Source organism: Panthera pardus, unplaced genomic scaffold (genome assembly GCF_024362965.1).
Source record: "Panthera pardus isolate Hobbes unplaced genomic scaffold, ASM2436296v1 HiC_scaffold_6, whole genome shotgun sequence".
In the NCBI taxonomy this organism is placed as follows: domain Eukaryota; kingdom Metazoa; phylum Chordata; class Mammalia; order Carnivora; family Felidae; genus Panthera; species Panthera pardus.
In genome coordinates, this window is record NW_026526991.1 from 81,869,299 (window position 1) to 81,883,201 (window position 13,903).

General features: G+C 36.5%; 1 protein-coding gene across 6 annotated transcripts in view; it reads left to right on the forward strand.

The window, feature by feature from the left end:
* ITPR2 (inositol 1,4,5-trisphosphate receptor type 2) overlaps positions 1–13,903 on the forward strand; it is a 488,958-nt gene that overhangs the window by 359,545 nt on the left and 115,510 nt on the right. For all 6 annotated transcript variants that reach the window (XR_008419706.1, XM_019452273.2, XM_053895795.1 and 3 more), the window contains one exon: positions 13,013–13,120. Coding sequence is in view for 5 of the 6 variants with exons in the window: in XM_019452273.2 (XP_019307818.1) it covers positions 13,013–13,120 (108 nt within the window). In the remaining variant the exon portion in view is untranslated. The remainder of the gene's footprint in view (positions 1–13,012; positions 13,121–13,903) is intronic.

Sequence of the window (13,903 nt, forward strand, 5' to 3'; positions counted from 1 at the left end):
TGGCAGTGTGAGAACTGTTGTGGAACTCATCATTATCATTCCAAGCCTTTAATTAACCCACTTGAAAGTGGCTTTGTCATGTCTATGAGCAACAGAAAAGCAATTGACTCATTCTTAGAATAGGTGTATCATAGGGGAGAGTAATGAGTAATACTGTGCTCTTCACTAAAGCCTCATCGGTCCAGGAGCATAAGGAACATTAAGAACACAGATCCTCCAGTAATTCTCTTTGATACAATAGTGTAGGTATTACTGTTTTCTCACAGCTAGGTAAATTAGACATAGAAAGGTCGAGTGATTTGTACGTGTGCCCATGAAAGGTCAGTGGCAGAACCAGAGGTAATCCCTCAGTGTGAATGATAAGACCACTCTCTCCAACAATTGCTTTGAGAGCAAGGACCCTAACTTTTTTTTCAGTCAACTGCAAGACCTATTTTAATATGGTCAGAGGTCTCAAAAAGATGCTTCTTTTCACCTCTCTGTGCTGGCCTTGGAAAAAAAGAATCACTAGAAACAGTGAAAGAATTAGAATGCTTTTGAAGAGATAAGGGACAGTATAATTCTTATTTTCTTTATGTTGTAAGTAAATGACTAATCACTTTATTCCATAAATACGAACTAAAATATCTTTCACATTTACAAATTGTAATTCAACATTTCATAAAAATCAATCTCCTCTGGAAAATTAGAAACATATACCATTAAAAATAGGTCAGACAGGAACATTCTATGCCATCCATCCATTCAATAAATATTTATTAAGGACCTGTTCGGTACTGGACACTATTCTGGAGGCATGGGATACAACAGTGAACACAAAATTCCTGTCATCCTGAAACTTATAGTTTAGGTGAGGGAGACACACTAAAATCAAATAAATAGTATTTCACACTCGCATATCATCATCTGAATTGTCATAGAGAAGGATCCTTGTGTTCTGCTGTTCCTATCCAGACCACATTTGAAAAATCACTCGGGAGGGAACGCGGATGGGAAATATCCAACACGCTGATTTGTAAATGCTTGATGGAGCTACCAAAGTAGTCTTATCCTCTCGTCTCTGGATCTGAAGAAATAAATACATTACTTCCTTATAGGAGTAGTAAGACCCAGAAATTTCGAAGACTTATCTTTATGATCATCAGAAAGAAATAGAGTCTGGATGAACATCTGTGTTTCATCAATTCTACGGAACAAAAATAAAAACTACAAGTGTACATCATTTGGGGGTTTCCTAGAGATTAGTTGCTACTTTCTCTTTTTATTAATGTTTATTTGTGTTTTGTATAATCACACGAAACATGGAGAATTGGTTTCATTTTTTGCTTCTCACCCCCAAATATTTTATCCGTTTTGAATAGGACACTACAACGATGATTAATGTAGAATATTTTTGTGAAATACTGATTTCAGATAAGATGATCTACTTACTATTTTTATGTAGTTTTTTTCATGTAGTTTTAGTCATTCAGAAAATATTGATGTATATTCTTACTATGATATCAGAAGCAATTAAGCATGATACTTCATTAAACTTTGCATGAAAAATATAAAATGACAGGTATTTTTTTCTAAAAGTGAAAAAATTTTTTATAAAATTCTAATATATATAGCTTTTGAAGTATTGAAGTAAAAGAAAGTATGACCTGTTCTAGTTGAGCAAAATCAAACTCAAGAATAAGTTTGACTTAAATAATTTAGGGAAAAAGTTTGTTTTAGAAGGTAATTTTGTTCATCTACTCTTTTCATGAGAATAAGCATATAAACTAATTTTATAAACTAATACGTGTACTATATATTTTGATAAATATTATAGAAACCTCCTTATTAGCAATTTTTTTACTTGAATGGGGTTCTAGTACAGAAATATTTTTAAAAGTGTAAAATGAGCTCAGAAATTAAAGCTATGAGTGATAAATGACCAATATTTATTTATTTGTTTGGTTTTTTACTTATTTACTTATTTATTTACTTATAATTTATTTTTCTTTCAAGTTTTTATTTAAATTCCAGTTAGTTAACATATAGTATAACATTGGTTTTCAGGAGTAGAATTTAGCAATTCATCACTTACATATAACACCCAGTGCTCATCACAAATGCCCTCCTTAATGCCCATCACCCATTTAGCCCATCCCCCTACCCAGCACCCCTCCATCAACCCTCAATTTATTCTCTGTCCTTAAGAGTTTATGGTTTGCCTCCCTCTCTTTTTTTTCCTTTCATTTCCTTATGTTCATCTGTTTTGTTGCTTAAATTCTACATATGAGTGAAATCATATAGTAGATAAATGACCAATTTTTAAAAGCTAAATGGAATACTTTTCATACGTCTGATCTCAGTTACAATTGAAAAAAAATTGTTCAGGAAATTACTGTTATTAAGGCTATCTAATATTGTTTACATTTTTCTTGTAGGGAAGGGAAAAAAAAACTCCTTTAAAACCCGTTGCTTCTTTAGTTTTAGATTTTTTTTAAATTTTTTTTTAATGTTTTTTAAATTTATTTTTGAGACAGAGAGAGACAGAGCATGAACGGGGGAGGGGCAGAGAGAGAGGGAGACACAGAATCGGAAGCAGGCTCCAGGCTCTGAGCCATCAGCCCAGAGCGCGACGCGGGGCTCGAACTCACGGACAGCGAGATGGTGACCTGAGCTGAAGTGGGTCGCTTAACCGACTGAGCCACCCAGGCGCCCCTTTTAGTTATAGATTTAAATGGAAAGTGGATTCCTGTCCAGTATTTAAATTGGTCCTGGTGGTAAAATTTCCTCTCCAAGAAGACAGTGGTTCTTAAATGTAGTCAGGATTGAAATCACCCAGAGGGCTTGCTAAAGTGGTTGCTGGGCCCCACCCACAGAGTTTCTGATTCTAAAGGGCCCTGAGGCAGTACCTAGGAATTTGGGTTTCTGAGGAGTTCCCAGGTGATGCTGATGCAGCTGGTTCAGGAACCACATTTTGAGAACCACTCCATTAGGATGAAATTCAGCAACCACTAGGAAAGCTGGAGTTTTCATAGCAACACTTTGAATGCTTTATGTCAAAACCATAGTGCAAATATAACCTACTACCTTAAATCATTTAAAAATGCATTGTTGCTGGTGGGCCATTTATGTCGGGGGTTTTTTCTTTCCTACTTTGCTTTGCTTTGAAGTTTGAGCTATCAAACATATCTTCATTATAATAACGAAAGGTCTTTTATTGATTTTACTGTGATTTTAGATAGACCCTAATGAATAGGAGTCCAGACCATCTGAAAATTGAGTGTTTTTTTGGGGGGGGGTGCGGGGGTTGTCCATTTGGTTGGTTGGTTTTGGTGAATTTCTTGTCATTTTGTCCATCTTTGTCTTAGTTTGGCCACAATGGAAAAAATTAACTGTTTTCTAAGAACCGTAAAGAATTTATTTTGGATATTGGATGAATAAAACCTATATATTTTTTAAACTCCTTTTATAAACATGCTCCTTTATCAACTCCTTTGATAAAGTATAGAGTAATGTTGGCATTCTAGGCTACTTTAGTCCTGTAGGAGGAGGGAAGGAACCAGGTCATTACTTCCCTATGGTTGTAGGTATGAGGAAACAGTCCTGAGATCTCATGCTTTCCTTTGTGTCTGAGGTCGTTGGTCTGGCAGTCCACCCGTCCTCTACAACTGCCTCTCAAGGTGTTCAGGGGTTTGTGTCGTCTCTTTCCCAGGCTTACTGATTTGTATTTCTCAGAGTGACACTCCCTCTGTTCACCTTCCTCTCCATTGCTATGCTTTCCTCTTGGCCATGCTTTCTTTGAGGCATTCTCTGTTTTTTTGTGTGTGTTTTTTTAAACTTTATTAATTTATTTTGAGAGAGAGAGAGAATGTGTGTGTGCAAGAGCAGGGGAGAGGCAGAGAGAGAGAGAGAGAGAGAGAGAGAGAATCCCAGGCAGGCTCCAGGCTGTCAGAACAGAGCCCGATGCAGGGCTCCATCTCACAAACCACAAGATCATGACCTGAGCTGAAATCGAGATGGTTAACTGACTGAGCCACCCAGGCGCCCCTGAGGCGTGCTCTTCAGATTCTTTTGGAAGTCCAGAAAAATAAACATTAGGTCTTTCTCTTTCCACTCTAGTTAAAATCCAAATTCTGCAAGACATTATGGACAACCATGCTTGACTAGGGAACAAGAAAGTCTGGGAAGGAGAAAAAAGAACTAGCATTAACTTTAAGAAAGACTGAGGTTTTCCAGCTAATCCATTTCTTTACACTCTTTGGTGGAGAATCAGTACTTTCGTCTGCTTCCCATAGCCTTATCTATAATACTATATAGATATTGTATACATAATATCAAACCCATGCCTGTAATACTCGTCCACATTTTCTCCCCTCACTTTACCCCTCACCCCCAACTCTCTAATGTGCTCACCCTCTTCTGGAAATGCCACCATTTCTGCATCTTTCACTATTTAACCTCAGATTTAATTTGAAAATTACTGGGGGGGTTCCTGCAGCCTTGATTTACTGATTGAAGTAGAGAGCAAGTGATCCTCTCTTTTAGAAATGCCAGAAGTTTATATGCTTATAAAGGGTCTAAGTGCACATACCCTGCCACAGTGAATATTTTCTTGCTGAGACCACACAGTTCAGTCTCATGTGAGAAAGCCTTTTCTTCTTAACATGAGTTTGACCCTACTCCGAACACAATCATAATCTTGGTTTCAATGTTCTAGAGGGACAGTTATTTCTTCTTTCGGTTATTTTCTTTATAAGGGACTTTGTAGTACTGAGAGCAGCTCTGGACAGTTGGCACCATTCTCAAATGGTTTCTCTCTATCCCCCAATTCTTTTTTCTAATAGAAGGGGAAAAGAATAAGAAGATCTTAGTTTATCATGTCAAAATTAAGAGAAAAATTCCTTAATGGCTTGCATTTGTATTAGCTTCTGCTATAGATTGAATGTTTGTGCCACCCACCACCCCCAAATTCGTATGTTGAATCCCAACGTCCAGTGCAATGGTGTTTGGAATTTTTACCTTTGAGAGGTGATTAGGTCATGGTGGTAGAGCCCTCATGAATGGGATTAATGCCCTTATACCAGAGACCTGAAAGATCCCTTGCCCTTTCCACCAATGAGGTTTTAGTGAAAAGACGCCTGTCTATGAGGAAGTGAGCTCTCCCCAGACACCAAATCTGCTGGTGCTTTTTCCCTTCAACTTCCCAGCCTCTAGAAGTGTGAGAAGTAAATCTGTATGATATATAAGCCATCCAGGCTCTGGTATTTCTGTTTAGCATCCCAAACAGACTGATACAGCATGCTAGGGCTGCTGTACCAAATTACCACAATTTTGAATTTTTTTTAAGTTTGTTTATTTATTTTGAGAGAGACACAGACAGCACGAGTGGAGGAAGGGCAGCTAGAGAGGGAGAGAGAGAGAGAGAGAGAGAGAGAGAGAATCCCAAGCAGGCTCCGTGCTGCCAGCACTGAGCCCAATGTGGGGCTTGAACCCACGAAGCTGTGAGATCATGACCTGAGCTGAAACCAAGAGTCGGACGCTTAACCGATGGAGCCACCCAGGCGCCCCCAATTACCACAATTTTGATAGTCTAAAATGGCAGACATTTATTCCCTTCCAGTTCTGAGGGCTGCAAGTCCTAAATGAAGGTATTGGCAGAGCCATGCTTTCCCTGAAAGCTCTAAGGTAGGGTCCTCACCTGCGTCTTCTTTGCTTCTGCTGGTAACAGCAACCCTTGGTGCTGTTGGCCTTGTATCAGTCCCTGTCTCCTGTTATTACATGGCATTCTCCCTATGTGTCTGTGTCTCTGTCCAAATTTCCCTCTTCTTACAAGGACACTAGTCTTTGCATTAGGACCCACCTTCATCCAGTATGACCTCATCTTAACTGAATACATCTGCAAAGACCCTATATTCAAGTAAGATCACACTCACAGCTATTGGGGGTTAGGACTTGAGTATGTCTTTTTGGTGGACACAGTTCAACTTCAATAGTATTCTCTGCTCAAACTCCTACATGGGCATTTAGTATGATTGCACCTTCCAGACCTGTCTTTCTCTACCCATCTTCTGTGACTTTCTTCATGCATGTCCCCATCTCCCCTAAGAACGGCTTCCTCATGACATCCTCACCTCCCCCTTCCTGCCTATGGACATTTTATCCATTCTTTAAAACCTTTATCAGATGCATTTTTTACATGATTCTTTTCCTAGTGCTACCACCAAATGTGATCTCTTGCATTCCTGCCCGTATTTTCCTTCATATTAATTACATTTCTATAATTATTTTCATTCCTCCAACTAGAAAGTAGATTGCTTAAAGAAAGAGAATAAGTCTTACTTATCTCTATAATCCCACAGTAGTGTTTTTTGCTTTCTACATAAAAGAAACACCAAATCAGAGAAAGATACATGTTTTGAAAACAGGTTTGTGTATTTTAAGCATGTTAGAAAAGGTAAACACCTTAGTTTATATTCTCCTGCTGATTTCTCTCTGCTTCTAACAGGAAGAGTGTTTGCTATAAAAGCATTGTACAATTATTAACGTAAACGTACAAGCCAATTATTCTGACTTCAGGCTCCAGCGCACTTTGTGATCTTTGGAAAGGCAGTTGCTCTGTCAGTTTTACCAATTAATACAAGTGGAACTCACATGAAAAAAATCACATGAGAAGTGCCAAAGAATAATTATTGTTGAATATCATTCAAGTGCAATTGCTTGATTTTTTTTTTTACTCCATCCCTATTTGGACCAAAACTGAAATGAATCAGAATTCTAATGATGGGAAGATAAATGTGAATGGTTTAATAAGGGATGCTGCTAAAAATAAAAAGCCTAAATCTGTCATCTTTATTCCCTAATCTTGGATTTAAAAAGCTGCACGGTGTTACTTAAAGACTTAGCTGTAGGTTATATATGTTTGTGTATATGGTTGTGTATATGGTACTTATGAGTGTGTATGTATTTTATATATATGCACAAATTTTTATTCCTGTTTAAAGTTGTATATGTATTTAAATTGCAAATATGTCATGACTAGTAATGAAGTGCATGATTTTCCTTCCCCCCCAACACATAATGAAAGATCTCTATGCATTCAAGGGAGTCTTTCCTTGTGGGAGTTATGTCTTTATTCTTTTATAAGACTAACTGCCAATGTTTTGATTTCTTTCTCCCTGATATATATATGCATATATCTGCACATGTATTACATTGCATTTTTTAAAACTTTAATATTATGAAAGGGATAAATTATCTCAGGCTAGTTTTTCTGTTTGTAGTAATGAGCTAATAAGAGTTTTTTATTGGTAAAATTCTTTCATCACCATTTACCAAGCAGGTATGGCGAATGTAGGCATCATGTCCATGCCATGTATAAAACGATTGCTACAATTTCACCTAATAAAGACTGTTGTGGATTGTAACTATTTCTAGGTCCCAGAGATTTTCTAACTATAACATTATTCCTTTTTAGTATTCAGTGATGATGCCCATGTTCAGATTCTCATTATTAGTAACATTGATGGATGGTTGGTTTTCCAGACCATGTTGTATAGTGACATCAGGTAATTTCAAATACTGTTGTGAGGGTCTCTGTGAGCTAAAGTTATATATCATAAGATGACTGTCCTTGTATGTCTTCATTAACTCTTTTCAAGTTTTTAATTAAGATTTAAATTACATTTCTCATTGTGATGGATCTCCACAGATGTGCTATACTTGTCTAGAAACTTACCGTTTTTGTTTTTTTTTTCACATTTGGTTTCCAAAGCACATGATATTAAATGATGCTGTTGCTTCTTTGAATTCTGGGGTTGTTTTTCTTTATTTGTGTCATATAAAAAAGTATGTGGCAGGGAATGGTAGAGAAAATTGGCTAAAGTAAAGAGCCCATCACTAAGAAAAAACTGATGTTTATGATTGGCAGCATGGTCATTCTGGGTAACATTTTTAATAGGAGTGCGTATAAAGGGGACTAAATCTTTTAAAAAAACCCAAAACTATTGAGCATATGTTAATTGGTCTCTGAGAATTTATACTGTGCTTCTAGTACACTGTAAACTTGGACCAGAGAGCTCTGTATCGATACCAGTTATTTTCACATGTTTTAGAATCATTGAGATATTATTTACTTTTGTATTTTGTTTATATAATAGGGATTCTATCCTTGCTTCACAGGGTTCAAGCCCACATTTATTGAGTATTCAGGTCCTTCTTCTCCAAATAGCTTACAATACAGCAGAAGAGATATAAGTACATGAATTAACTATGAAATAAGAACAGAATATTAAAGTATTTTATTTCTACAAACCCTGGGAATTCTACCATCATCTGATGTCTAACTATATTTCTTTGGCCTTTGTATTTTATCAAGGAGGAAACAGAGAGATAATTCATCGAGATTTAAGAGTTTTTGCCCAATAAATACATAATGAATGTCATTCACTAACTTGTTTCTTTAGCAAATATCTATTGTGTCTATTTGGTGTACCAAGTTCTGTTTTTTCCTCTGAGAATGTAGAGGTTAAGACAAGGTCCTTTTCCTTGGAGAGACATAATATTAACTAAGATACCATATGAGAAATTTTGCTATCTAGGTATGTTACAGGGCACCATCTGAACACAGAACAAGCAAGAGCAAACTAGGCTAATTAGTCAGGAAAGGCTCTCAGTCACAAAATAATGTAAAAGATATCCAGGCAGAAAAAAAATGGTACAGTTATTTCTATTTTGTTTTTTCTTATTATATATTTTTAATTTTCCAATGTATGTGTAGATTACATATATAATTATGAATAAATTTTATTTTAAATGTTTGAACATGTGAGAGAGGCCTCCACATCTTATTTTTTTAAAGTGTCTTTGAGAGTGCCATTATCTTCAATAAAACAAGAAAATGTAGAATCATCTCATTAACACTGCAGGAAAGAGAGAAGTCCTGCTGTTTCTGTTAAGTAGTACATACTAAATGAAAATTATCTGTATAGATTTGTACTATTCATTATATCACATAAAATGGCATTGTTGATTTCTTAAAATCATTATGTTAATTTTAATACTATAAAGTAACTATAAAGAAGTAAAAGTTTTTAATAAATAAATTTATAAGAAATTATTCAAATTAATGTCTTACATTGGAAAGCTATCCTTTGTTTATGATTTAAGAGTTCTGATATTTATATTTAATTTATTAAACAAATATGTATTGAATATCTACTATGTGCCAGACACTGTTCTAAGCCTTGGAAATATAACAGTGAACAAAATGGATGAAAATCTCTGTTCTCTAAGAACATAAGCTTACTCTGTTGTGGCAGGGATAGTTAATGAAGACATTGATAATAAAATATGGTATGTCAGATCATAGTATGCTATGGGGAAAAATAAAGGAGGAAATGTTGTTGGATGTATTAGGAAAGATGGACGAGGTCATTATTCAAAGCATGTTTATTGATAAGCCAGTATTTGAAAGGAGTCCTGAAGAAGGTGAGGAAGCAAACCATGCAGGTGTCTAGAGGAAGAGGATCCAGAAAGGGAACACCTACAAAGCCTTGAGATGGATACACGCTTCTCAGGTTGAAGGAACAGTCAGGAGCCCAGAAGGGCTGGGATCTTGGGGAGGTACCAGGAGAGTAATGAGAAAGGTGTAACAAGGCCAGATTCTATTGGCCTCGTTGGCCATGGTGAAGACTTGGCTCTAACTCTAACTGAGATGGCAGCCATTGGAGGGTTTTGAGTCGAAGAGGCATGATTGTACCAAAAAGATGACTCTGGCTCCTGTGTTAAGGCTAAACTCTGGGAGACCAGGGTGACTCAGGGAGACCAGTTAAAGGCTATTGCAATATTCCAGGTGAGAGAAGATGGTGGCTCAGGGCAGTGTGGTGATGGAGACCAGATGATAGATATATGGTTACACCTAAAACCTGATCAGTACTAGTCACTGCTCCCTGCCCCCCATCAGTGAGTTCCACTTTAAGTATCTCAGGCTGGCTTGCCTTTTCTAACTAGTACTTTTCTTCTAGCACTTCAACTGCAACACATTTTTTTAAAGACATTAGAAGCTACAATTCATTGATCCTACCACCTTTTCATTGTCCCTCTTGGCTTCATTACCTTTGTAATTCAGCTTAGCTTCCATGGACCCATTGAAAGTCCTAGCATGGACTCTTAATTTCCACGTATGTCTTTTTGGTGTGTTGTTGACCTTGTCCTGAAAAACCACAAATCCCATTAATTACAATTCTGTCTACTTATGCCTGGACCCAGACAGCTGAACCTCACTGGAGAAAAACACACAAACATGCTTACTGACCTCGCTTTCACCATCACAGAAAGGGAGCTCTTAGGACTTCCTGACAATCCTACTACATTTTCCAAGTGTGTTCACTTTCCCTAGCTCACCATCTCATATCTTCTCTTCCTCAAATTTCCAACACCTCCTTTCTCATCCTCATTATCAGCTTCCTACTACACTGAGAAAATAAAAGTAACCAGGAAAAAACCCAAAACTTTTCTGTGTTCCCATCATCAAAACTAACACCCTCCTGACTCTGCGCCCATAGCTCTGCTGTCAGTATGGTTGAATTTGTTTCTATCTAAGGCAAAAACCTTCCACTTACATCTTAGATTATTCCATTCTCACCTAGTCAAGATGTTGCTTTAGCAAACGTTCCAGCTCTCTCAAAATTAAACGAACATGATGTTACAATTCTCATCTTTAAAAATACCTCCCTTTTGCCTTATCCATTTGTCTAGCTACCACCCTGTCTCTTGGCTCCCCCTTATAGTGGTGCTTTTCAAGAGTTGCCTATACTCATTGTTTATACTTCTTATCCACGCATTCTTACTTCAACTTGTTACATTAGGCTTTGGTGTCCACCATTCTCTGAAACTGTTGCTGTCGAGGTTATCAGTGACTTTTAACTGTCACTTCCTGGTCATCATTTGATTCAACTGTCATCAACTTTTGACACAAATGATCACTCCCTCCATCCTGAAGTTCTTTCTTCATTTGGCTGCCAGGACCCCTGATTTCACTGGTTTTGTTCCGACCTCCCTGGCGCAAATTTCTCAGTCTTCTTTTCAGATTCCCCTCCTCTTCCTAAATTCTATTGGTGTTCTTTGGATCTCTTTTCTCTGTCTGAGCTCACTTTTAGGTCATCTCATTAAGCTCATGATTTTAAGTATGACACATATACTGATGACACCTCAGTACATAGTTCCATTCCCGAACTCTGCACGGAACTCTTGATAAACACGTCCATCCAACAGCCTGCTCATCGTCTCCTTTTGCATGATATATAAAGTTTCATGTGTCCAAAATCAAAGTCTTGATTTTCTCTCCCTAAATATGGTCGGTCCTTCTGCATTTTTCCTTAGTTACTGGAATTTCTAAGCCTTCAGTTGCTCAGGTCTATACCGTTGGGGTCAATCCTAACTCCTTCATGCCCTAGATGCAAACTGTAAACAAGTCATGCCAATTTTACCTTCAACAAACTTCTTAAAACATATGCTAATGTGCCTAAATGATTATAATAATTCTATCCTTTGAAACATATTTAGAATTTTAGAAGCACCTATAAGTCACAACAAATTTCATGACTACAGTTTGTAATAAAAATCTGTATAATTCACATTTAGTCAAGAATGAAATGTAAATGGTTTTCTTGAGTGAATTATAAATATCCCTGAAAGCCAATCTAAAATAATAGCTTTGGAAATGATTTGCTTTAGAGCAGCATCAATGGAATGAATATTTAATTTACCACGTTACCACTTACAAGTATAATTTTTATGAGGTTTTATAGGTCCTGGATTATTGTTTAAAATTTATCTCCATTCTTAATAATCACAATTTGAGTTAACATCTTAAGAATAGTACAAAGACTTATTTATTGCTCTGTAAGTTGATAAGAATACTATGAAACCATACTGCTTGAGTTCAATACTGGCTCTATCATTTTCTAGAGACATTATCATGGGCAACTCCCTTAAATGCTCTGTGCCTCAGTTTCCTTATCTGTAAAATGGGGATAATACGAGTGCCTACTTTAGGATTTCCTAGAAGGATCAAATGAGACCATGCACTTAAGTGTTTAGGATTAGTGGCTGGCACAGGGTAAGAGATAGGAATGGTGCCAGGAATAAGAATTATATGTGGATTCTTTTTACTAGAAGCCCTCAGGAAACTTGAGGCATGAGTAGAATACCTGAAAGGTTAAAGACATTGCAGGGTTTCAGGAATTGTTCAAGACAGCCATAAAAGTGATATGTGAAGGCATCATGTATTAGTTATTTACAACGTGAGAGAACTGGCAACAAATGTCATAGACGTTCAAATGGGAGAGAAAGATTACTTCTATCAACAGAAGTTTAAGACAATTTGTGGTGAAATTTTTATTCTGTAAATGCCATTTCCACTCCTAATAAAACTGAGAAAAGTATGAATTCTGACATATGAATATTCAGAAGCATAGGACTTTAGTACAAACTGCTAATGTAGAGAGCTTTGATTAGATTCCATAAGAGAAATTCCTCTGAAATATAAATACCTATTTATTTGTGTATATAGAAGCTGCCATTTATATTGGTACTGTTACCTACTGAAGTATCACACTGCTGATCAAGTTGTTTTAGATATGCATGTATTTTAAATCTATTATAGGGAGTATCAGTTATATATCTCTGCAGGTGTTTCTTCTTCCTGGCTCAATTATACATTTATCTAAGATATAAATTTAATCAACAGATAGTAAGTGAACACCTACTCTGGGAGAGACACGGTCTTCTCATGAGAGGAACATATATATTGCCAAACAAAAAAATGTAAAATTGATATGGTAATAACAGCTGATCCTTATAGTTTCATTATTTATAGCTTTCAAATGGACATGCCTTACTGAAGTGTAATTAATCACCGTTAACCCCAGAACTGTGAAGCTATGTGTACAAGTGGACAAAGTAATTTCAAAGTTTAATCCCAGGAAAGGGGGAAAAAGAGACCTAAATCCTTTTCTCTTCTCTTTCCCTCTAGTTGGCCCGTCACAACAAACTCTTACAACAGATGCTCAAACCAGGATCAGATCCAGATGATGGGGATGAAGCCTTAAAATATTATGCCAATCACACCGCACAGATTGAGGTAACCATCAATTATTTCTTGAAAGGGATCAACTGTGAAAATATATGTTCACTTTCTATTTCAGGACATTTTCATAATTGTTTCCTAGAACAATGAAGCAGAATTTAAAAATATAAACTGGAAAAGTATATATCAAAAGATAAGATGTGAAGAGTCATCTATAAGAAATTGAGGTGCATATCTTTCAAAGCAGTCTTTGATTTTGGCAGATAAAGCAGTCTTTAGCTTTTGGCCAGAACTATATCTAAATTTTCTTTTGTAATTAATGTGACTTTTGTTTTATTTTGGTCATAGAAGCAATCATTGCAGAGCAGTGGTGTTTTCATGAAAAGATTATTATAATAGAAGTATCATTCAAGAAAAGCATGCTCGGTCAAAACTCTAAAAGGCTAATTAAAAGAGATCTCTGTGTAAGACAGTGTTCAAAAGTATGGAAGGCACTATAAAGTTTTCATATTGATAGCATAAACTTGGAATGATTTATAGCAGTTTCCATTTTCAGTACGCAGCAATTGATGCCCTACCCCCTAAATGAAACATTATTTAATAGCTGGTGGCAACTCAGAAGGTGGAGGTCAACATGGACTTATCATTATGTGTTGTGAGACCCATCTGGCTGTCATTTACTAGCTATGGTATCATTTTGACACTAGTTGGCAGAGCTAATCAGGCAGAAGTGAGCAGAGTAGTTGATGCTTGTCACTCGTAATTTACATTCATACATTTATTCACTTTGGCAGGTATTTTTTTAGTTTTCAGCAGAATGCATGATGGGTAACACTG